The 26,426-nt window shown below is 46.5% G+C and overlaps 1 protein-coding gene across 1 annotated transcript in view; it reads left to right on the top strand.

Annotated features, from left to right (window-relative positions):
* LOC138516394 (uncharacterized) overlaps positions 1-26,426 on the top strand; it is a 746,393-nt gene that overhangs the window by 282,688 nt on the left and 437,279 nt on the right. Inside the window, exon 10 of the mRNA XM_069631475.1 lies at positions 4,980-5,134. Coding sequence (XP_069487576.1) covers positions 4,980-5,134 — 155 coding nt within the window. The remainder of the gene's footprint in view (positions 1-4,979; positions 5,135-26,426) is intronic.

Here is a 26,426-nt window from a genome sequence, read left to right as displayed (position 1 = left end):
AGAACCAGACCTTCCACACCTGCATGCTTTCTGCCATGGAGGACCATACCAGGGCTTTGCGTGGGCTGCCTCCCATAGCACGGCCACCTCCTGATGTAGCAGCAGAGGTGAAGAGAGTGACAGCAGTTCTCCCACATTAGCGTAGCCGTGTAGGCCATGAACCCATGGAGGTATTTTTTTTCGCAACATCCACGCAGGTGGGTGTTGGGGTGCACCCTGTCCTCGAACCTCCTGGGTGGCCTCCCCCCCGGTCCACACATGGCCATTTTTGATTTTTGTATTTGTTTTTTTTTTTTACAGTGTGTTGCCTTGTGTGGCTCCCATGGGCATCCACTGTGTATTCCAGCTGGGCACATGCAGGCTTGTCCTGTCTTTGGGTTAGATGATTGGGTTCCTGACACACACACCCCTCCTGCTTCCCCTTTCCATGGGCTTGCAAAGGGTGTGACCAAGTGACAGTGACTTAAACAGTGACATTGGGCTCCCATGAGCTGTGTGGGCAGTCTGTAGTCAAAACTGTGTGGACATCCCTAGTGGGGATTGTTGTTGGATTGAACACTGCATGGTGTATTGATATGTGCTTGTGCATCCATGTCTTCCTCCTTATTCACATGTACCTTCTTCATGTCTTCACAAGGCCGTCTCCTTTGCAGATGCAGTTCATGTTGTGTGCAGTAAACTGACACATTTGCCTGACAGCAACACTCTGCAGTTGGAAGGGGTCGATGTGCTGGCTTATTCAGGTTGTAAGACTTGCACTACTTTATTTTGTACTGTCATATTTTGCCACTGTTTCATCCGGTTTTGCTGTATTGTGTTGTTCATGTGTGCTGTTTCTTATTGATTACTGGGAGCATATTGTCTGTGGCCTGTTTACATTTGGGACAGTGAACTTTGTGACAATTGTGTCATGTATTGTGCATTCATTTGGTTGCTTTCACATTGCATGACATGCCATGGTGTGTTGGGTAGCTGAGATGGGGAGGGGTTGGGTGACATGGCACTATTTTAATGTTGTATTTTGCAAGGGGGTAGTCATTCATGCAGCATAAATGTGTGTCTTTTTGTCATACAGCATTGGTTGTCTTTAAGTAGGTAGGGATGCACACAATGTAACACTTCCAGGTGACCAATCTCAGGCTGGTATGGTTGTGACAGTTGACTGTCCCTTATGTCATCATCATTGATTGTCAGCTGGTATGTGCCAGGGCTGTGTGCACTCCACAGGGGTGTGAATTTAGGTGAAGTAATTAGCCACCAGCTGGGTACGGGCTGCCTCACCACGTGCCCTTTCCCCTCCCATGCGCATCGGCCGTGCATGTGGTTGGGGATGTGGGGGCACCACCATGTCCACCGGCAGGCCCCGAAGGGGTTGCTACGTTGTGCAGGACACATGCTGCCACTATGATCCTGCACACTACTGGGGGCGCGTATAGCAGCTGCCCACCAGAGCGGTCAAGAGAGCGAAAGCGTGACTTGAGCACTCCGAATGTGTGCTCCACTATGCCCCGGGTTACAATATGGGCTGTGCTGTAGCTTACCTCGGGTGGTGTGGTGGGGTTCCGAATTGGCGTCATCATGTGGGTGCTCAGAGGGTAGGCACTGTCCCCTGGGGAGGTGATGATGGGTATCATTAGTGGGGTTGTGACATTACTCAGTATCTGACTTACATGCATGTGCAGAGGCATTTACACTCACCAAGCAGCCATGTATCGCCATGCCGCCCAGCTTCTAGTTCCCGGTTTAGGGGTGACATTCTGAAAATGAAACTGTCATGGGTGGACCCTGGATAGTTGGCATATACTGAGGTAATGATTCCCTTGGCATCACATACTACCTGAACGTTGATGGAATGCCAGTGCTTGCTGTTTCTATAGATGTGCTCAGTTGCCCTGGGAGGACATAGAGCCACATGGGTGCAATCAATGGGCACCTAGCACTTTGGGGAAGTGTGCCACCCTGTAAAAGTCCTGGACGGCAGCCTGCCTTTCTGCAGGTGTTCCGGGCATGTCTATGTGCCTGCGGACTGAAGAGCGTGCAGTCATGATGGCCAACACCTGGTGTAGGCAGCGTGACTGCGTGGCCTGTGACACCCCCCCCCACTATGGCACTTGTCCGCTGAAATGCACCAGTGGCCAAGAAGTGCAGTACATTGAGCACCTTTTCCAAAAGGCTCAGTGCTTGGGAGCACAGGGTGGGTGATGTGAGGTCATCCTCCCACTCACTCACCAGGTCGAGTATTATGTGTGGTGGGAACCGGTACGTCCCATACACCTGGTCATCAGGCATCCCAAAAAGGCTGGTCCTTGGTGTCAAAATGCTGGGCCTGGCTATCCTCCTCCTCCTGCGGTGTCCCACGACGACTGCTGCGAGGAATGGTATATTCATTGTAGCGTCTGAGCTTGTTTGTTGTTTTCGCGCACTTTTATGCTGCGCGGGGCCGCGTACGGCTGCTTCCTGCTGGCCTACGTGTTTCCGGATTAGTGCGTCTTTTTTGGCGCACGCGTTTCCCCTGTTCGATTCCATGAATACGTGTTGTAGGCGCGCGTGTGGGCGTTCCGTGCATTTACCTCCTGTACTTGCCCCGTAACGCCCACATTTTCATGCGTTTTCCCCATTCCGCGTGTTACGCCCTGTGTTCCGCCCACTTTTGACGTGTGCGCCCTTGTGCGCACATCCCAGGATTTACACGCGCACCGACTTCCATGAATCGATGTGCGCAACTTTCGCATGCTTGTACTGCGATTTTCGCGCTTGCGCTGCGATTCGCACGCTTTTGCACGCTTGCGCGGCGATTTTTTCGGCACACATTAATTCCATGAATCGGTGTGTTTGAGTTTCCATGCTCTTCTCTGTCTTGTATTTGTGAGATCACCCTTCAATACCAAAACCAACTGGTCTTTTAGTCTGGCCCATCCTGTGTGAAGTGGTGCCCTACTGGGTTTTCTATTTAAGAGTTTGAATCGGTATGTTTCTGTAGGTTCATTCTTGTGCGACGTTCTTTGCAGGTTTCACCTACATACTTTTTTTCTTTCAAGCATTTCTTGTGCATTGGATGTCGGACGGTTTGAAGATGGAAGTTCCTTGAATCTGTATTGTTCAGTTCAGTGCCTTGTCATAGTAGATACAGAGCTCACGTGCTGGCCGGTTTCCCATTTCCTTGTATTGCATCATCCATCCAATGGAAATGCGCTTCTTGTCAGCGACTGTGTTAGACTTGTTGGTAGCTTGTACGCAACTAAGTGGGTTCACTGAAAAAGTCTTTCAGTGCTTCGTCTCGGCTGGATATTGGTTGCACGTCTTTAATAATTCTGTTCAGTTGTGGTAATGCTTGGTGATAGGTGTTAACAAGGCAAACTTGTTGTTGCAGGTTCTTGGTTGCAATTTTCAATACAGGATCAAACTTCCTGTCAATTTGTCTCCATGAGGGTCCCTCTTCCAGAAACAATTTTTGGAGAGCTGCAAGTTGCATGTCCGTTATCCTCATGTTGGTACCTGATTGCCTGGCTGTAGATGACACATCCTTTTGTGCAGCTTGGATGGAAACTTGTCCTGTGCTCTGTATATCGTGGTTTCACCAACATAATTTGCAAAGTGGTAGGTTACTCCATAGTAGGTTTTAGCATGAGGGAACATAGACATAGATGTATAAATGTAGAGGGGTACAGGTATTGAGGGTGTGGAAGATTGGAGAAATGGGGAAAGGGTAGGGTGATGGAAGGGAGGTATCTGGGCCCCCTCATTCAAAGAAAAAAAGAGAAAAAACCAAGGATGTAACCTACCACAAAGTAATTTAGTACTTTGTAATTTGTGAGGATGAGATTACATAGAACCCTGTCCGGCTTTTTGTTGTTTCCAGTTGGCCATTCCTTCCCACAGAGAGAGGGGTTTCCAGAAAGTGTATTCTCATCCTGGATTAGTCTATTGGGCATGGAATGTGGCGGGGGAGGCTATTCATTGACTCATGCAACAGTTTAAGAGAATCTTTGCCTTCTGTCCAAATCATGAACATCTTGTTGATGTTGTGCAGGTATGTTTGTGGTTCCAGTGACAGTTGTAGTAGCAACTCTTCCTCGAGGTTGTCTGTTATAAACAGTCCTGCATTCTGAGATAGTGGTCCCAAGTTAATTCGGCTCTTTTTTGTTGGCACAGTTATGCCTTAGTCAACTCAAGAGACAGCTCTGTAGGTCAACATTGGCACTTTGTAAATGTCTCTAAATTAACATTGTAAGATTATTCTGAACTGTACATGTTCCCGTATATTACAGCAATCGAGAATGTAGTTGCAGCATTTTCTTTTTTGGCCCAGCACAGATTCAGTCTGTGAGTTTGTTGAGGTGTACCTGCTGGCAAGGTGTGGGTGAGAGATCGGCTAAAGATTTGCTGGATGGTGTGTGCCACCCAAATGCTCTTCAAAGATACCAGAAGATGATGGATTCCTGTCTCTGGTTACTGGTAACAGATCTGGAAAACTCTTCGAGGCGTCTGTGCCAACTTATGTTCTACACATTGGAGTAAACCGCACATACTATGGGGTGGTTACTATTTTTGTAGTGATGGTGGAGGGTGATGTGCAGTATTTCCTCAATTGACGCCAACCGCACCCATTGATTTCCATAAAATAACTCACTGAATGACAAAGGCAGGGGTTCAAGTTGTGTAGGAGCTGTGTAGAAGATGCAAATGAGAATGGCAAGTTTAGATGCTGCCGACAGAGGGAAAGAACAGAGCCAGACAGTTTATAAATGCTGCCCTTTCTTTGGCTGTGGAGATGAGGTCGGCCTAACTATAACTGCTCAACTACTCTCGTACAATGCAACATAGTAAAGACGTTCACTCTAAGGTACATGTGCGCCCACCAAATCACCAGCCATGCATTTATAGTGAGTGAATACAGGGGTGCAGTCCAGCAATGTGCTGTTTTTCATTCGCTGCATTGCCTTTATTTTTAACAAATCCCCAATGTATGTCTTGCACAGCACCTACCTCGGAGATATATTCAGCAAGGATCCCGTGCGCAGACAGCAGGCGAAAAGCAAGTGGCTGAGCACACGCCAGAAACTGCATGAAATACTGCAGGAATATGCATCAGCTGCACTCGGCAAAGAAGCAGCTGCCAATCTACTAAGAACCGGTAAGCAACTGCATCAGCACCTCACCACAGCACCGTTTCAGACCCGCTTCCTCCTCTCAGTGACTCTGATTGGGAGTCCCTGTTTTCCTTACAGTTTCTCCGTATGACATGAGTGCTCTAATAAGGGCCTTGTGTAGAGTTTGGTGGTAATGGTAAAACCTGTTGCATTTCTGAATATTTATTTTTGTTTATTTATTTAAATACTGCATATTTAACCGGTCTGCCAAATTCAGTATTTCAAAACTGCAATTCTCCATAACTGTCTGGTTTTGTGTGGAGGAAATGTCCTCTACACCACACCATTGACGCATTCCTTATTCCTGCATATGCTAAGCATCGCATGCGGTAATGTGGCAATCCTCATGGACTACAGTGGGACTCTAATACGTGGAATGACTGAAAGATCTAAATGATTCTAATAGAAAAGGGGGATGAGGTTTGGTTTGAAGCGCAGAGGAGCAGGTTAAGTGGGAGGGGTCCTTTTGGATCAGAACTGATGGTCTGGTGTTGTCAATCATCATCTCCATTAACAATGGCTATTGCTGGTCTTGTTTGGTTTGAAGGGCGAAGGGAAATGACCTGAAATCTCTTGAACTTCTTGGCTGGCACCTAGAGTGCTGGACCATTGCATGTTTGTGAGAAAGTCTGTGCGATTTTATTTAGAGATTGCGAGGGGCCCGACCCGATAGAGTATTGTGCTCTAGCACATTGAATCGTCTCATGTGCACGATGGAATTACCAATAATACTTTATTGTCAGCTCCAATAAAATAGGGCAATCTGCCGAACAATAAAATGTAGTCCACGCACTCACACCTAGGTTTTGATTATATAGAGGCTTTATACCTCAATATTCGTCATCTATGACATCATTCTATGTGGCAAACTATAAAACCAATTGAAGGGAGGGATTGGTTAAGGGAACATATATATATATATATATCTGTATATATCTGTATATATATATCTGAGGTACCTTCAATGGTTTCATTCAACACGGGTCCAGCGTCCATCTTTTTCTCATGGCTGCTTCAGTCACATTATATTTTCTTCTGCAGCAAGCCTCTATATGTCTCATCTTCCTTACGTTTCTGCGTATGTACATTCACTTCGTCTCTACTCACAAATGTTTTTGGTGCATATGATTTCTTCATATTCCATTACATGTTTCTCTTGTTACTTCAGTTACATCTTCTTTCTTTAAGTATTTGCCTATTGTTTCAACGCGTCTTTGTGTCTTTCCTTCATGTCATCACTCTGCCCTCGTCCGATTTCCCTTTTAGCTCTTCAATGTCCAATGGTGTGTGCAGACATCCTTCCACCCTTTCAGTGCGAGGGCACATGCACATTCAATACAGTTGTCTGACTGCATATCGTCTCTCATACACTCGATGCAGAATTGGCACAATACCTGGTTTCCTACATAGGGATCTTCTCCTGCTGTTCCAATATGATGGAGGTGAGGGTGCAGGAGCTAGGGATGACGTGTCCATCTGCTCCTTTACAGTATGATCACCCATAGTCCTAGTTTCCACATTGTGTGTGGATTTGTGGCATGTTCTCATAATTCTGTTGAGAAGGGGTTCTGAATTATCAATGATAACGACAGTGGGTGTCTTCTGGGTGCACAGTTGTTGCTGTTTTCGTGCTCCACTCTAATGTTTGCAAAGAACTCGAGAATTTTACAGAAACCCATGACCCATGTCACCATAAGGTTACTAACTATACATATTAATTACATATATACATGGGTTGATAGCCAAGTTGATTCCAATTTGGCAATCACAATTCCTTGTGTTGTACTTCTTCTTCATCAGCTTTCCGTTTTTGCAAAAGCTTCTCTTTCTTTCATAGATTCTCCAACTGTACTTTCTACCATGCAGCGTTATGAAATGTAAGAGGGTAGGTGGTTTAGGAGGACAGATAATCACCTCACAGGCCATGAAATTGAGTTCTACACCCGAAAATTATTTGTCACTAGAATAGGCTTTTGTAAAGCACGGAACAGTATAGGGAAGTTACAAGACTTCACTGTACACCATTAAAAGACATACGTAGAATCCAATAAGAGTGAAGAAAATAAGGACTGAGCCTGTAGCATGCATGGCGTGCCACAAAGAGCACCATGGATCTGCTGATGTTTCTTGGGAGGGAGGCTGTAAAGTTTGTTTGTTTGTTTGTTTATTTATTTATATAGCGCTCCAGACCCGGAGGTAAAAGGGTGCATTAGAAGATGGTTACAGAGTACATTAAACTAAGTTTACATTTATACATTTGTACATTTATGCAATAAAATAGTTTTGAGGTAGGTACAGTTAAGTATCGGCAGTAGCATCAGGCATGGGAGAGGGTAGATGAAGAATGCTCGCTTTTGTCCAGTAGCCAACTGATAACTTGTTTCCTAAAAGACTGAAGGGACTCGATAGATTTAATGTTGAGTGGTAGGGTATTCCAGAGTTCGTAGGCAAGGACCGTGAAGCTGGATCCACCGGCTCTCTTTAATGTGAATCTAGGCACTGTTAGGCATAAGGTGTTGGAGGATCTAGTAATTCTGGAGGCAGCCCTCATAGTGAATTTGTTGGTGAGATAAGGTGGGGCTAGATGGTTTAAGGCCTTGTAGGTGAGACAAATGGTTTTAAGGTCAATTCTTTGTTGTATGGTGGGGCATTTGCATGATTTTCTTGTGGTGGAGATGTGATCTCATTTGGGAATGTTTAAGGCTGCTCGTAGTGCGTTATTTTGGAGTACCTTTAGTTTATTGATTATGGATTGGTTTGCACCAAGGTATAGACTGTTACAGTAATCCCGTTTGGACTGTATGAGAGCCCTGACCAGCGTAAGGCAGCTGTCAGAGGACAGGAAAGGTCTGCAAGCTCTGATCAGCTTGCCAGTGTAGGCAGTGGCTGAGGCAGTCATGTTAATTTGTTTAGACAGATTAGTGTTGGCATCAAAATAGAAGCCAAGGGTTTTCACACTTTTAACAATAGGAATGGTAATACCATCGATGATGAAGCTGTTGTAGCTGGGGCCGAGTTTCGCCAGGTTATTGGGTGACCCAACAAGGAGAAGCTCAGTCTTCTCATCATTCAGGCAGAGGCCGTGTAGGACCATCCATGCCTGAATGATGGAGAAGATTTAGTTAATCCAGGGCGATGTCGGCCTTGTAGTTACCAGAGAGGGTAAGGAGTATCTGGGTGTCATCTGCATAATTGGTGTAGGTGACACCCAGATGGTCCAATTTGTCAAAGAGTGGCTTTGTGCCTAGCAGAAGAGCTACATGGCACTGAGTGTGAGTTTTAAAAATAAGCATGGCTAATACACTCTGAACAAACTGCATCTTGGAAAGGAGAAAGCATGGAAGACTCACATTCAGGCTGTTCTCATGGTTAAGCTGAGCTGATACTATGGCCGTACCTGCTGTGTCTTAACTCTTATTGGAGAAATTGGTGGACATTTTTCTGTGCCTTCAGCCAATGAAATAGGAAGTGCTGGAGGCCCTGACCTAAGGGACCATTGACAGATATGTATTAGGAGAGGGACAAATGCCCATGTCAGATGGTCAGACATCTTATATCCAGAGGTCTTTATGGGATGGCAATCACATCTGCCTTGTAACTGTTTGTTTAAGCCACTTTGGACTCCATTTTCCATTGGCTACCAGACACCCCTGAAAGAATGCAAGGTTATCAGTGAGTACCATGCAGCTTAGGAGAATTTCAGTGCCAGCTGCATACGTTTGGAACTGGTGGCAAAAAGGAAGGATGAATCAGTGGGAGCAGAACACAGGGGTTGAACATGGTGGATGAACAGTGTCAGGGATGGAATTGTTCCTCCGCAGTTTACTTGACGTAAGTCAACATGAAAAGGGCCAGTGTGCCAGCAGTAAGCTGTTAGAATGTGTTTCTAGCTGAATACACTCAATGCCTAGCCAGACCTTGTAAGGGCTGTTGAGCGCATGTCCTCTGGTTCTAATATCCAGAATATTCTTAACCCCTTTCTCATGTAACATAATGCCTAGACACTGTGTCAGATCTTTCATGACTTGAAATGGTCAGTGTAAATCAGCACACGCTCTCCCGGTCAAATCCCACACACTTCCCCTTGATAGCATTCTAGTCCTCAGCCTGGGCATTGGAAGAAGCCAGCTGGGCTCCAGCCTACTGGGGAAGAGCCCTTCCATCCCCAGGACTATTACTCAGCAAAGATGTCCTGTAAATCTCCCAAATCATCCCAATTGATACAAAGTGATTAGTCTACTCTTGTTCTTAGAACACAAGGGACATGAAGAGCGGTCATACAGAGAAATAGACAGGCATTTGTTTGAGCATTTTCAGTGTATAAATACCATGACATGCCTGGAGGAAACAGTGCAGCTGAAATCGAGATGCAGGTTATGGCCACCGGCTGAGTACCTAACTTGATTTTGATTTTCCTATTAGGCTTTTAAATTGATGTTCTGATTTATGTTTATGTTCCTTTCCTTTTAGCTTGTTTCACGAGCAGGCGGGTAACTGGACGCCATTTAATTTCTTTTACTGTTTCAGTTAATTTATTTGCTTATTTTATTTTTCTTCATTTTTGGGTCCTTGTAGACCACTATTTGTGGTCTAGAAAGTTACTTGGCTTCCTTGATTGCCTCCTTTGCCTGCCTCCCAGATGAGACATGCTTTGCAGTCTGACATTGTTCTCTTTGGAACAGTGGGTGGTGCTAGGCACTCTGGAGTCTTCTTCAATGATCGCGTGCCTCTTGATTGCATGTAGGTTACGGTCACCGATGAATACTTAACTTGGTTTTAATTTGCCTATTGAGCTTTTAAATTGCTTTTCTAATTTATGTTTTATGATTATGTTTATGTTCCTTTCCTTTTAGCTTGTGACTGGACGCCATTTAATTTCTTTTACTATTTCAGTTCATTTATTTTCTTATTTTGCGTTCGGTTCCTTGTAGACCGCCATTTATGGTCTAGAAGTTGCCTGGCTTTTTAATTGCATCCTCTGCCTGTCCTGCGGACAAGACACGCTTCATGGTCTATCTTTGCTCTCTTCAGAGCAGTGGCGGGGGCAGACACAGACATGGAGGCACAGCAGACAAGCTCAGCAGGTGTGAGCCTTGCACGCCAAAGTCGTGCCAAAGTCAAGCCGTCTGTGTTTATCCATGCTGTGGATGGGCTGCAGGGTCGGGGCCTGCAGTCTTCGGGTTTGATTAGTGACCTTCAGGTGATGTCTCATGAAGGACTGCTCTTTGGTAGCTTTGAGGAACCTGAGGGTTCCTCAACCGCTAGTTCCCAGGTATCTGTCATTCAGGTGGCCTGGACACGGCCATCGCTTTTGGATCCAGTTCCTGGGGGTGGACCAGTGTGGGAGGAATACCTGGTTGAGGGGTCGTTGGGGAGTGGAAGTGGGACACCGGATGGAGACACATGGTATCACCTTCCCTGTAACAATTTTACCCCATCCTACCAGGTAGGATACTTAGGAACTCAAACTCCCCCCACCCTTTCCGACACAAAGGGCCTCATTACGACCCAGGCGTTAAGGGTTAACGCCGTCGTTAACCCTTAACGCCTATTCTGATTTTAACGGCTGCTCTTAGCAGCCGTTAAAATCCATGGTGCTAACCTGCCATGATGCTAATTATGCCACCGTAATTTACGGTGGCGTAATTAGCGCCTTCCCCACTACCATTATGCCCTATGGGGCAAAAATGGGAATGGGGAAGGGAAAATGGGAAATGGGGATTTACCGCCCCACTCACCTTGGAATGGGGCGGTAAATCCGCCATCCACCATGGTGTAAACGTAGTTTACACCATGGTGGTAAAGTTGGTGCAATTAGCGTCTGGTTCGTAATGACCCCAAAACACTTTCTCACAGACAGCTCACTTTGAGAGAAAACGGCCTAACACCCGAGCCGTATACCTGCCATGTCCCAACACATGGTCAGGCAGGGTCAGGCAATTACTGATCATTACGCACACCTGGCTTGCATCACACTTCCACACACAGATAAAAGACGGAGCACAAAAGCACACTCTGAGGAAGGCAAAGCACACGAGGAAGCAGCAGTTCAAAGGTGGCAGTTTAATACAAGGCATAAGACGGCAAGACCTAAGAGGGTTGTTAGGAGGGAAGTGTCCTTGACCTTTTCAGCAAAAGACTGCTACTTTCATGAACCTTCGAGAATAAGCAACGTAATACCCGGAATCAAAGCTGAAGAAACCTGCATTGTGTGTCAGAGGTACCCAGGGTTCTGCTGTGTCGATAGTCAAGGCGGGGAGAATCGTTTGCCACTGTGGTACTGTCCTTGGGTCCTAAAATGAAGCAGCACCAGTGAAGTCAGCACAGCCGGTGAATTGGGGAGGCTGATCCCAGACCGGTCTGTGTTGCAGCCAAGTTTGCAAGCAGCAACATTGTAGAGTGAAAACTGAAGAGAACAGTGTATGAAGCATATGTGGCAAGCAACGCAAACATAATTAAACAGCAGATGAGTGATTGAATTTTGAAGCCAGGATAATATACCGTAGACAGAGTGGTCTGGCACCACACGGGTGCTCATTTGAAAGTCTCTGTTAGCTATTCAATTAAAAGGTGGAAAATGTTACAAGAAAAGGAATTGTGAAATCAAAGTGGTCCTCCAACCGGTCAAGCAAAACCCTGTACACATTCGAAAGTCTTTGATAGTTGAAGCTAGGTGAAGTTGGTCCGAGCCCGACGGAGAAAGATCAGCTAAAAGCTTTTGGTTAAAGCAAGTTTGTGTTAAGAGTTACATGTGAAATTGAAATTGGTCCGAACCCGGTTGAGGGAGACTAATTGTGTTAAAGGGATCCAAGCCCATCTGAGGGGGATCCGGGGTGAACCATGAGTCACCTAAGAAAGAATTTCATACGAACATTGTATTAAGAGGATCTGAGCCCGGATGAGGGGGATCCAAGGTGAAAAACATTGTGTTAAAAGGATCACAGCCTGGCTGAGGGTTTCTGGGGTGAATAGTGAATCGCCTAAGAAAATGAATACTTGTGAAAGTTTGAAAGAGGAAAATTGTTTATTTTGTCGCATCAGGCCCTCTCACTGAAGAGAATTTGAAAGACAAAGAGAGTTGGGCACAGAAGGCCCTGATGCTAATGATTGAACTGCATCCTCGTGCTAGAGAAGTCATAGACTGTGCTAAGCTCGAGTGAACCACATTATCCCGTGCTGAAAACATGGAGAAGGGAGGCCAACGGCCTGAACATTCTGACATATCATTTTGCGAACACTTTTTTCTCTTTCATAATATTGTTTCCCACACTATTTGTATTTAGAGGTAAGGATTGACATTAGGTTTATTAGTATAGGCCCTTTTATTTTGGAAAGACACCACTAGGACTGAGTTATTATTATTTGATGGTTGTAGCTTGCTGCCATAGGAAACATGGCTGCGTGACCATTCAGGTCCAGTAAAAGCACAAGCATTCCCAGCATCTTACAGTATTATTCAGATGGACTGCCATTCTCTCACTTCGGGGGGTGGTGTGGCCTTAGTATATAGGTCTACCCAGGCTACCTGTGTAATATTGTGCAACCCTAAGGTAAAAATGGAAGCATTATTATTTTGTCTTTCAGTTACGCCTTTATATTCTTGTTACGTTTTAACAGTTTACTGTTCGCCACAACATGACTCGGCTTTTGCCGATGCTTTTTAAAATTTTGTAGCAGAGCTTTGGCTTAAATTTGACAAACTGGTGGTTGTTGGGGATTTTAACCTCATAGATAATTGCGAATGAGATCAGCCTACTCTGCGTTTTCTGTCTGGGATGAAGGTCTTTGATCTTCAACAGCTTGTGTCTGTCCCCACCCATCGACTTGGAAACACACTTGATCTTATTTTTTCTTTGCATACATTGGTCATGGTTTACCCAGCCTTGCAGTTGGTGTAGTCGGACCCCTTTCTAATACCCTTTCTAGGTTGGGCCACTTTCTAATACCCTTTCTAGTAGTGGCCGAGGCCAGCCCGGAGGTTTGTTCTAAACCTAAAGTGTGGAAGCGTAGCTGGCACTCTGCTGATGCTGCTAAGGTGACCCAGTCTGTTATTTCAGGGTGCATGACCCTTCCAGTGGTGGATCTGGCATCCACCTATGAGATTGTGTAGACAGCGAGCTCGTCGGTCTGAGCCTTGGTTTGATGGTGATCTAGAGCTCTTGCGACTAAAGCCGCGGCAGGCTGAGTGGAAGCGGAGGGCTTCCTACCACCAATCTGACCATGTGCTATTGCACCAGGCTACTGTGCTACTGTGCTTTATTTATTTTTTGTTACAAATTGAAGTTTATTGATTTTAAACATAGTCAAGCATCAAAATAAAACAGACCAACACGAGAAATGAACCCTCTACTGTTGATCCTAATAACATGACTTGTTCCCCTGTTAATTCCCCACCCTCCCTCAGCCCCCTGCCCACCAATTAAACTCTTCCCTCGGCAACTGAGTGGTTCAACTGTGCTCTTATTGTTAAGCCAGTGTTCGAATGGTCCCTAAGCATTCAACTCACATCTTATAATGTTCCCTGGTGCATCCCAAAAACGTAAAGACCTCCGGGCCGGGCCGGTCCTCTCTTTATGGACCTTATGCCCTCTTCCCTCTCAGTCAAATCCATTGTGGAACTTTAACCAGTCAGTTTCTATGGATGCACTCCCTCCATGAATCGCTGCAGTGATGTTTTCCATTAAATATATATCTTTTGCAGTATTAGACCACTCTTTTACGGTCCCATGTCTTAAAATCGCAGCAAAAATGGCCATGAATACAAAATATTGATGCAAAAATGCTATGTTTTTTGCTGCCAAAATCATGTAAAAGATGCGTGGACACCCCGCAACCCCCGCATCCATTATACCATTTAAGGGGAGCGGGGGACACCCCCGCAACCCCCGCACCCCTTAAATGGTGTAATGGGGTACACCTTTACCGTGTCAAACCACAGCATTTTTGCCGCGATTATTTTTGCCGCAATTTTATTACCTGATACCTCTTTTACTGTGTAGAGGGTCCTCTCCTCTTCCAGTGTCTGGCTCGACATGCACGTGCCACCAAGAGGAGAAAATGCACTAGTGGTGGAAGGACCTGCCACTGATCCTCCCGCTTCTCAAGCCCAAACAGTACCAACATAGGGTCCAGCCGGCATTCCCTTCCTCCTGCATCCTTAATCCATCCCAGGACCTCAGACCAATACATCTGCACCCTGGGGCATCCCCACCACATATGCCAGTAATCAGCCCTAATACCACAGTCATGCCAGCAACGAGGGTCCACAGTGGGAAACATTTTATATAAACGCATCTGATTGTAGTGCCAGTGATGTAACAAATTCACAGCATGCAACTTGTACTGGCACGATATGGAGGTCTTGAAAGCCCTTCTACACATCAGCTGCCAGATAATCCCCTCCAGTTCCATCTCCAGGTCCCTTTCCCATCGTGCCCTGAGCCCTTGTATAACCCTTGCTCTGGATTCCAGCAGGGCCCCATAAAGACGTGACGTAAGGCCTTTCATTGCCGTGTGACCATCAAGAACCTTTTAGACGGGCGTGAGGTCCCTCTGGATGAGTTCCCTCCATTGTTCTGCGGAAAATATCCCTTTAAGCCAGAGGTACAACAGCACTGATAATTTGCCTGTCCCCAGTGCCTCTTCCAAGTCCCGAATGCCTATGAACTCTCCTCCTTTCCATAGCTGGCCCACCCTGGCTAACCCTCCTTCAAACCATGACTGGTAGCGCTCAACCTCTGTATTGCATCGCGGACCGGTGGAGCCCAGATATACTCATCGGGGAGGGCCATGTGGTAATCCCCTCCCTAATTCCTCCCATGCTCAGGACCTCCCAATATTGGATAGTCTCGAATTAATTTCGGAAGTCTACTCATCGGGACCCACAGCCATTATCCCACCGTCACCGGGAGCAAATGCTTGTTCTCCAAATATATCCACTGCCTCCCCACGTCCTCCCTCAGGTCTGGGACCAGTGCCCTAATTTGCGCCACTCTATAGTACATCAACAGACCAATACATCTGCACCCTGGGGTATCCCCACCACATATACCAGTAATCAGCCCTAATACCACAGTCATGCCAACAACGAGGGTCCACAGTGGAAAACATTTTAGATAAACGCATCTGATTGTAGTGCCAGTGATGTAACAATTTCATAGCATGCAACTTGTACTGGCACGATATGGAGGTCTTGAAGGCCCTTCTTCACATCAGCTGCCAGAGAATCCCCTCCAGTTCCATCTCCAGGTCCCTTTCCCATCGTGCCCTGAGCCCTTGCATAATCCCTGCTTGGATTCCAGCAGGGCCCCATAAAGACGTGACATAAGGTCTTTCATTGCCGTGTGACCATCAAGAACCTTTTCAACGGGCGTGAGGTCCCGCTGGGTGAGTTCCCTCCATTTGTCTGCGGAAAATATCCCTTTAAGCCAGAGGTACAACAGCACTGATAATTTGCCTTCCTGCTCCCTCCCTCAGGTGTGGGACCAGTGCCCTAATTTGCACCACTCTATAGTACATCAACAGGTCTGGGAGCCCTACACCTCCCTGGTCTTTTGGCAATATTAAAGTCCCATATCCCACCCTGGGTTTCTGACCTTGCCAGACTTTACTTCTTTCAAGAGTACTTCCGGAGCATGAACTGGCAACATTTGGAACAAGTATAATATTCTCGGGAGAAGGTTTATCTTTACGGCATTGAGCCTTGCCATCCATGAAAGCTGTCCCTTTCCCCAAGTGCTCATTTCGGAAAACAACTTATCGAATATGGGGGGTAGTCAGCGAGGCCCAGGTCTTTCTCTTACGATATTGACCCCTAGATATTTCAGACCTTCCGGCTGGATTTGTAATCCCAGGGGCCTAAGCACGTCCACCTCCCTAAAACCATCCAAAGCAAAGGGAAACACCACTGACTTTTCTCTTCTCACCCTGAACCTGGAGAACCTCCCATATTCTTCAATTATTCCCAGGGGTATGGGGACGGATTTGATAGAGTTCACCATGTGTAACATGACGTCATCCGTGTAGAGTCCAAGCTTAAATTCCCTATCCCCTACCTTGATGCCCTCAACCCACAAGGCCATACTTAGGCCTCGGGAGGATAGCTTAGGGGCAACGTGCTCGCCTTGGAAGCAAGACGACATGGAGCAACACATGTTCGATCACCGGGTACGCGCTTAGAAACCTCTGGGTATTAAGCATGTTATAAATAACCAATTATATCATATCATACCTCCATCGTCAGGGCGAACAAGAGAGGAGAGAGGGAGCAGCCCTGCCTTGTCCCTCTTTGTAGTGCAAAGGGCCGTGACAGTCGCCCATTTACTGTGACCTGGGCCATCGCGGCTGCGTAGAATGCACAAATCCTCAGTATTCCCTCACCAAACCCAAATTTCTTCATTACCTCATAGAGAAAGATCCAGTCAACTTGGTCAAAAGCCTTTTCGGCATCCAGGGCTACTAACACCGGGTTCCTCTGCCCCCTCGCAGCGGACTCCATTAAGTGTAGCGTCTTGCGCAGGGTGTTAGCCTCTTGCCTACCCTGTATAAACCCCACCTGATCTGTGTAAATTCATTTCGGCATGCGGCCCTCCATTCTTGTGGTGGGTACTCTGGTAAAAATCTTTGCATCTACGTTAAGTAGTGAGATGGCCCGATATGACTTTGGATCTTTGCCAGCCTTCGGTATAACTGTAATTAATGCTTTTCCGAAAATAAGGGGGGGGCTCTCCCTGCTGCCATGATATTACTAAATAGGCCCGCTATGTGCCGCGTGAGGGACCCAGCAAAAGTCTTGTAGAACCCGGCTGTGTACCCATCCTCCCCCGATGCCTTGCCCAATTTTAGCCCCCCTATTGCTTTCAACACTTCCTCTTGGGTAATTGGACTTTCCAATTCGGTGCTTTCAATGTTCCGGAGGCTCGGCAGAGATACCCCCACCAGATACTCAGACAAGACCCCTCTTCCGTCCCTCTCTCCCGTAGAGATGCTCATAGTTTGTTGCAAATTCGTGTGTCACCTCTCCTGCATAGGAGTGTAGACGCCCTCCTATGTCTCTAATCCCAGAAACCCTGCGCTCCTCCATCTGGCCCTGAAGTTTAGCCGCCAACAGTGCGTCGGCCTTGTCTCCCTTCTCATAATATCTTTGTTGCAGGAACTGCAAACTTGGCAGCACCTTGCCCATCTCTAGGTCTTTCAGCTCCTGATGCTTCTCCCTGGCCAACTGAAGGTCTTCCTCCCTCTCCTCAGCCCCCTTACCTTCTGCCTTTTCTAAGTGATGAATCCCCCCCCTGGGTTTTTCAGTGAGAAAGGCCCTAATTCTCTTCCTGGAGGCACTCTCCCGGATGAGGAGGACCCTCATGTAGCTTTTGCTGTGTCCCACACCATACCCTTTTCCACCTCCCCTGGGTCATTGAGTCTAAAGAACTCCTCAATTGCTGTTTTAATTTCTTCCGCAAAGACGGTGTCCTTCAGGAGGACATCATTGCACCTCCATAGGGCCTCCCGGGGTCTCAAACCTGTGAGAGATATGCCCATTTCTACCATATCATGGTCTGACCAACTGATCGGGGGCGGTGGTCACACATGCCAACCCTACTAGCGTGATGATGTTGCGTGAACCAATAGTCAATTCTTGTTCTGGTCCCATGGGCGAGAAAAAAAAAGTTAAACCCCTTCTCCACCGGATGACAATCCCGCCACATATCAGGCATCCCCTGCTCTGACATATAGACCATGAACCTACCCTCTGAATGTCCCTCTCGGCCCTCCAAGGGAGCCCGCCCACCGCTGTGGTCCATTTCCCTGTCCGCCCACATGTTAAAGTTTCCCCCTACCAAGAGTGGACCCTCAGTTCTGTCAAATATCTCCCCCATGGCTTCTCGCAGAAACTGCATTTTCCCTGCATTTGGGCAATATATCGCAACAATGGTTAACCACAAACCTTCAATAGTCTCTGAAACCGCCAGGGCCCTCCCACTCGTTTTTTTTCCAGACCACTGGGTCCACAATACTCATTCTTCGGTTGAAAATGACACCCACCCTCCCTTCTTGACGGGCACTGAGGCCCAGAAAACCTGTCCAACATGCACTCTTGGGATTGGGCTTTCTTCCCCATGTACTATCCATGTCTCCTGCACCAGGAGAACATTGAGATCACAATTCCGCATTTCCCTTCCCACCAATGAACGTTTGGTGGGTGAGTGCAGGCCCTTAACATTTAAAGACCCCATCTTGAGCACCTCTGCCTGGCCCCCTTTCTCAAGGTGCACCATTCGTAACCAAAACTCCTCCTCTTAACCACTCGACTTCAGTAGGTACAGAACTCTCAATACATATTTTGGATCTGCCACTCCATTCCATAATTCCAAGCCCCACCCGCCCCCAATGCCCTAAGGTGTGCCGCTAGGGGCGATGAGCTGCCTCTCCCATTGTCCTCAGTGTCACCTCTATCCCCTCAGCATCCCCTGTTCTTACAAAAGCTTACTCCCCCATGTGCTTCTTCACAGGTCTCCGGACCCCTTTTGTGGAGGGGTATTCAACTTCTTAAATTTCCTGCCACCTGGAATCTTCTTTTTGGAGCTCTGCAGGCCCACCAGTCCTCGCTGATCTGATGATGTGGTCTCCGCCCTTTCCCGCCCTTCGGTCATTTCCCCTCCTTTGAGGACTTGAAGTACTTGCTGTGCCTCCTGGCCACTAGTCACACGGTAGTCCACTTCCACACATTCAATTGAGAGAGCAAAAAGAAAGGACCAGCGATATAGGATGCCCTTGTCAGCTAGCCATTGCATGAGGGGGCGGCAGTCTCTGCGCCATGCAAGTGTGAGCCCCGAGAGGTCCTGAAATACTTTAATTGGGTCACCCTTGTACTGGAAGCTCCCCAGGTGCTTTGCCTTTTCAAGCACCTCCATCCTCTCTCTATATCTGAGGAAGCGAACCACTATGGACCTTTGGCTCTTACCACTCCACCTCTGTCTCTGTGGGCTCTTTCTAGTTGTACATCCTAACCCCCCTCCAGGGCACACAGCTGGTTGATCAGTCCCTGTACCTTCTGTCCCACCTCTGTTGCTGACCCCCCCTTCTGCTCTCTAACTCCAAGGATGTGTAAGTTATTATGCTGCTCTCTGTTCTCCAAATCGTCCAGCTTCAGCAAGGTTTCCTCTTCCTGCATTTCAAGGTCTGCCAGAAGTGCTTTGTATTTCGCGTCAAGGAGATCCACCTGTAAATGATTGCTCTCCATCCCGTCCATCTTGTCCTCAAGCTTTTCGACCATGCCCCTGAGATTCCAGATGGACGCCTGAATATCAGTTCTAATCACCTTAATCTCCTGAAATATATCCCTCAGATCATTTCTGGTCAAAACAGGTGCAGGCGTACCTTCCCCAGCCGCCATCATGTGCTGTTCAGGGTGGGTCTCCTTTAGTTCACTCCCTGTCCCTCTCCAGAAGCGTTGGAGAACTCGGACCCCTGTGGGGATCTCCCTTGTGTGTCCAAGTTTTTCCCGGGGTCCCTCCAGGACAGCTGCGTGGCCAGATTACTGGGAGTGACCCACCACAAATCTCTGTTGGGGGTTGACCACCCCCTCCCTCAGGGTTGGGAATGGCAATGTCTTGTTGGGTTCTCTGAGCGTCCCCCCAGCCTCAGGTCCACCGATGGCTTCCCAATGTGCTCCAACCGCGCTGGATGGGTCTGCACTCAACCCCCACCAGTCCACCACTTTGCCTTATGTTTCCCAATTAGAGCAGGGTGTCTCCCTTTGGCAGGTACTTCCCCCTTTGAGCCCTGCATCACCCAGGCCCCTCCGGCCTATTCACTCTCTCCCACTGTTAGTGGGGCCTCTTCCACCCCTCTGCCACCGTGTGTCAATTCCTCTGCCCAAGTGCAATGTAGGTTCAGGGCTGAGCCGGGACCCGGCACCTCTTCTGTACTTTAGGTTTGTACCCCGGGGTAGATTTCACCCCAATGAACCGGGGTGCCTAAAACCATTTCCGATGCCTTCTTGAGGTCCCGGTGGTGAGCACCCCTTCAGTTTCTTCCTTATGGACTCCCTCTTTCCTCTCTTGGTTCTTTTCCGACACCGGTGTCTGTGGTGAAGGATTTGGGAGCTAAACTTTCCTCTTCTGAGGCTCAGGTGGCATCTGTATGCCAATCCCGACACTATAAGCTTAGGTTCCTGCTTTGGGTGCTGTTTTTTTTGTCTCTGCAGTTTCATGCACCTGTGGTTACAGCCCTGGTTCTTAGTATGCTGCAACTCGCTGTATCTGACCCAGCCACTCTAGTTAGTGCACTGCCTTCAAGTGTTGCAAAACACTTCTGCGGTATTGGTAACGCAAACCCACTACCATATGCATATTTCTCATGTTTTACGTCAAATACACTGGCTTCCTGTTGCACAAAGGGTCCAGTTTAAATCTATGTGCATTGTGCACCGGGCCTTCTATGCAACAGGGGCTGAGTACCTTCATTGTAAGTTCTGCCCATGTGTCTCTAACTGCCCTCTCTTCTCCCAGGAGTCTTGTATTATTCTAGTTCCGCGTGTATGGCTCAGCCGGGTGGCCGGACCCGCCTTTTCTGTCGACACAGCTAAGGTTTGGAATTTGCTTCCATTCCATCTCCGGTCGACTGTTGATCATCTTTCCTTCCGTTGGTCTTTAAAGACCTTTCTCTTTGCATGATTCCTTTTAGGAAAGGATGTATACGGTTGATTATAATGTTGCTAAGTGTCCTTGGGCGTACGCGCGCTCTATAAGTACACCTAAGATCGAGACATGGCAAGCATTTCTTTTATATTGAAGGTATCCCAGCTGAAGTACTCAAGTGCTGAGGCATGGAACCTTTTGGTTTTGTTATGTGTTCCATATAAGATAGGAAGTGCCCTCACTGATTGTCTCGCACTGTGTTCGCACACTGCCACGTGAAGCTGCGTTAACATGAGGAATTACTGTCGATATATTGCAAGCTACTTTTCTCACCATAGCCTTCCGTAGACATCCCTTGCTGCCATTATACGCTTGCTTCTTCTCCGCTGTCTGGCCCGGGGGAATGCTCAGGGCCAGGGCCGGGGCCATGCACCCATGTTAGGAACAAGAGAACATTGAAAATAATCCATTTAATTTTGTGCCAGGATTATAGTAGCAATTACAACTACTTGGATTGTAGAAAAAGGGCTATCAGTAGAATTGAACAATAAATGCAATGCATTTCCCTCTGGAATACAGTGGCACAAGACTGCTGACTATTAGAAATACTGTAATTGGACCTGGGTAAGTGATCTTTATCTTCGTCAGTACGATGATAGAACAATTGTGCCCCAGTGGATTAATGAGTTGAAAGCTGCTACATGAGGTGTCTGCTCCATATTTATGTTGTGCAAAGGGAAGGCTGGCTTTTAGGAATACTATGCCAGGAGAATGATTATTCCCCTTATATGAATGACCCCACCTGTCCTGCACTCGGGTATTGGTTACGTGGGTTAATAAAAGTACTGTGGGGAGCCTCTTCCAGTTGTACATCTATGTCTATGTCTTTGATGTCCCTGGTCTCATGAATATGGTTCGCAATCAGAACATGCAAAAAAGTGTGCTTTTTCTGGACAAGGGTTTGACGATCTAAAACAAGGTACAATCTATAGGTTAGATCAGGAGCCATGTGGCAGGCCAACCCCATAGAGCATTTATGTCTATATGCATCCCAAACACTTTTCAACATCCTTCACCGCAGGACATGGAGACAGATTGGAACAGTCAAAAGATATATTTTATGTTGGCTACATTGATCAATGTTTTGGAACATGCATGAGTGTATGTGTGTCAATGAGTGAGTGTGGAAGAGAGTGAGGGACCATATTTGTTAGGCCAGCAGATGAGTGAGGTCTGTGGTGCTGTGGACGAATATGAAAAGAGCATTTTTGGTGATGCGAGTCATAGGGGGAGTGGTGAGAGTTCAACTGGTGAACAACCATTCAGCTCTTCCCATCTCCCTTCAGGGGTTGAAGACCCTCATTATAAATTAATCAGTGACCATTGCAGGTGGGGTATAAGATACTATAGTGCAGTCCTAACCTGAAGCAGTTTGTTTGGAAATGTTAACCATTTCCTGTGGTGTGTCTTATTTGACCATAGGTTTACAACAAACTAAAATGGAACTGCATACATTTACTTAACAAAACTTTTGAAGGTTTCCTCCATCAAGTTCTATGATTTTATAGGGATGAATTTTCGTGGACATTATTCAGAAAATGTTTTACATAAACATTTTTGTCATTCCTGTTTCTTCAGATCTCTTGTAATTTATATAAGTAATCCAGGTGACACAGAGGTGACGGAGCTGATGCCTATTCACATCAACACACCACACTGATTATGAGCACTGCCAACAACCTGACATGTTTATTTGAATGGATGTAATATGTTGCATTAAACAAGATGCACTGTGCATGAATTCTAACCCCTATAATGTTAAATATATCAGGACAAGTGTTTCTATTCCTTGATAAATACCACTTGTGCAGCCCTGTTAAACGAATGATCCACAAAGTTATATAAATTATATTGCCTTTGTATACGAGAAGATGGCAAGTCAACATACAGTATTCTTTATACGGATTGAGTTAAACTTGTTGATAAGGCATACATAAATACAATTGACATTATCAGTTAGAATTACACAAAAAGCCGTACCCTTCTATATGTAACTTTAAAATGGTTGAGATAGCTAAACAGTTGGAACCACAATATGTGTTTACCCAGGGCTCAACATCCGAAGGCAAGTAGTGCAGAGGTCAGCTTTCTGTGATAAAGACCCTCCATTAATCACTAACTAATCTATTAGCAGAGATGTCACTGTTGTGAAATACCAATAAAAATGATCTTATTTAAAATATAGAAGGAAAATAAGCATAATGTGTTTAACATTCTGAGCTCAGCAGTCTCACTCAGTCAAAGAAGCCAAGAAGACAGTCAAATTAAGGACAACATCCTGGGATGGCACCTGTCCATTGTAAGTAAATGCAGACATGAACGGGTCTGGCGGTAGCCGTGCCGGTAAAACCAGCAGGCTGCCGCCAGACCCTTAGTGATTTACCAGTGCCGGCAATTCTGTTAATCCCCATTCCCGTGGAGTCCCATAGTACTACACGGGAAAGGGGACCATGGAAGAACCATCACTGTTTTGCAACGGTGCCAGTGCTTCCGTAAAACTCTGCAAGTGGGTGACGTCCCGTCTGCCAGGTCTGATAAGCTTACCGTCACCGTTGTTTCCGGACCAGCAAACTTGTAATGAGGGCCATTGACTCCTTCCTGAATAGCCTACGTGTGTTCAAGTAACCTCCAAGTGAAAATGTGAGCACGCATTCTTTTACTTCCTCCCTTCCTCCCTAGACCCCTAGCAACCAGTTTCTATAGACAGAAAAGCTGGCAGGAATTATGGCCACTCTTAAATGAGGTTGGGTTTTGATCTGTTGCTCCTATGGAAGCAAGGCACTGGGCCGGGCAGGCTGGAAGTTCTTGAGGCCTGGTCAGAGCTTCATGGGGATGGTAATGGTGGTGTGGTAGGTTGTTAATTTGCATAATCCAGCCTTGTTTAAGCTTCTCAACCTGGGCTGCAGGTACTTCACCATGTTAATAGAGGTCAGCAGGCTAATCATAGGTTCATAGGGGTTGTAGAGTCTGTTTTGCCAGTCTACATTGGGCGATGGGGCCCTTTTCCTGAATTAAGTGCAAATAAAATGTATTATAGAATTATTATTAATTATTTGGGGGTTTGTGTGGAACGCTACAGGTCACCTTTCCCTATTTCACAGCCCTGTCAGCTGTCTGCAAATAGACGTGACATTGCAAATACCACATAAACAAATATGGCAGAATATAGCATACGTATCATAATGTGCTTGGATAACAAAACCACTGATATGCCAAAAACATTAAGAGGAGGAGTTATAATTAAATAGTTATATAAATAAAATGAACAATTAGCAAAGCTTCCTTTCAAAACTAAAAAATGGCCTGCAGTAACAAAATTAAAATTAAGAAGGAAGAATTAAAATGAAACACAATGGGCCTCATTTGGAGTTTGGAGGTAGGCATGCCATTCTTACCGGCATGGCTACCCTCAAGCTGGGTACCGGGTCCCAAAAATTGGGAATTACCAGGCCATTCCGACCTTGGAGGGCCCAGTAATTCCCTTTCGCAGGACCCGGACCCGGTACGTCCCCATTCCCATTTGATCCCCCATAGGGCACAATGGGAATGGGGAGGATGCTAACAACAGGACCGTTACTGACGGGCCCGTTGTTAGCATCCTGGACTGCTAGCGGGTCCCACTCTAAACATCTGGTCTGGCCAGGCATCCAGAGCGGGACCCGCTGCAGTACTCGGAATGTTGCGGCCCGGTATGTACAGTGCCGGTCCCTTACCGGCACCGTTCATATCATACCGCGGCCACCCTCGTTGTAATGAGGCCCAATGATGGAAAACAGTGTTAATCTGAGAGCGAGAGAGAGTGAGTGAAAGAGCGAAAGAGAGAGTGTGTGTGTGTGTGTGTGTGTGTGCGCGAGTGAATGTGTGCGCGTGTGTGCATGTGTGTGTGTGCGCATGTGTCTGTGTGTGATGTGTGTGGTAACACTCCAATAAAGGCAGAGAGAAATTATACATTAAGAAAAATAGGGTCGCAGTTAGGAATCACACTCTTTTTCAAATCTCTGACTGCAAGGTAGCAGGATTGATTGCTTTAAAAACTTGCTTTAAAAACTGTCATAACAGAGTTGAATTGCCTCCAAAGCATACATCTATATCGGGGTACTTCTCCAGTAGCAGGATAAAAGCATATTTGGGCAGTCCCTAGACAGGTACATTCTTCTCAAATCCTTTCAAAACCTAGGTGGGATTACAATAAAACCTGTGCAGACCCACATTAATTTGAGACAAAACTGACCCCCAAGAATAGGCATTTTGGAGCAGTATGGAAAAGTAAATTTTAGTTCCATCGGTCATAAACATTTCCCAATACCTCTTTCCTTCAAGGGTTTCCAGAGGCCAGAAGGGCAATTATTCAGCCTTTTGTGTGTTTTGAGTTATATCTGGGTCCGTCAAAAATGCCTGCACAACCCTCAACTTGCAACCATCATCACCCTTCAAAGTGATGCAAAATGTGCAATTATCGTCTGCAGGCTTTGCAAAGGGAGGTGTCATCATACTCTGTTCAGCAACCCTTGGAAAATCATCACACTGTGTAGTTGTAAGACACCTCACAGCTCCTGCACATCTCATTATGTCCACTGTACTCGTAAATGGTATTGCGTTGTTTCATCCCCAGGAGTTTATTCGATATAATATTTTTTGAAAAATGTACAATGAAAAACTCATCGAAATATACGGGGGTAAGGGATTTTAAGGGGTGGGGAGGCAGTTCGGTATTGTTTACAATTAAGTAAAGGGAGAACTTGGGGGGCCCAAATAAAATAAAGACATGCCTATTTTTCTTCGAACATGTTTGTTTTTTAAACTCATGGCGTGGTAGGGACATATATTCCTCGTAAAACACCATTGGACATAATGCTGTAAACCCCCTAACAGAGCCTGCTGGTGTCCTTGTGTTTCAAGATTGTGCAGTCTGGGTAAGCATCAAAGATTGTCAATCGGCTGTGTTCAATATTTTCTACCCAGTCAAAGATTTGTGTCCAGATATCCCCCCCCCTGCACTTTGCGTTATCAAACTTGCACAGTCGGAATGACACAAGGCCTAGTAAGATTATTTGTTTTGTCCTCCCTCTGTCGTCCCCCCTTGTCTCGTCACACCTAGAAACACTTGAGTAAAGGCGCATTATAAATGTCTTATCATATATCATATCATATCAGATGCTCCATGCTGGAAAAGCATTTGGAATGCTGTTATCAAGGTGACCACTCTTGCCTTTGCTCACCACTTCTGCGAAGCCAGGATCCAGTTATATTTATCCCTTTTCAAGGCCCTGATTTTGTCACTCATTGCAGTTTTCACACATGTACTGCATTGCTTTCTTCAGTCCTTCTCTGCCCATGTGCCTCCATCCCTCATTGCTCTGCAGACACAAGGGCTTGGCTGGGAGCACCTTAAAGTGACAGCTTCATCCCACAGCAGTGACTTTCTCCAAGGGCTCTACAGCAACACTGTAGCAGTCTCAGATCTACTATGCCTTCTGATGCAGGGGTCCCTAAAGAGGCACAGATACGTGTTCATCAACAGCCTGGCCTCCCCTTAATTTCACCATCCAGAGTTTGCCAACTGAACCCAACATTGAACACT

The sequence above is a fragment of the Ambystoma mexicanum genome, chromosome 6q, assembly GCF_040938575.1.
Source record: "Ambystoma mexicanum isolate Mex_15411 chromosome 6q, UKY_AmexF1_1, whole genome shotgun sequence".
Taxonomy (NCBI): domain Eukaryota; kingdom Metazoa; phylum Chordata; class Amphibia; order Caudata; family Ambystomatidae; genus Ambystoma; species Ambystoma mexicanum.
This window is presented reverse-complemented; position numbering and strand designations above follow the sequence as displayed.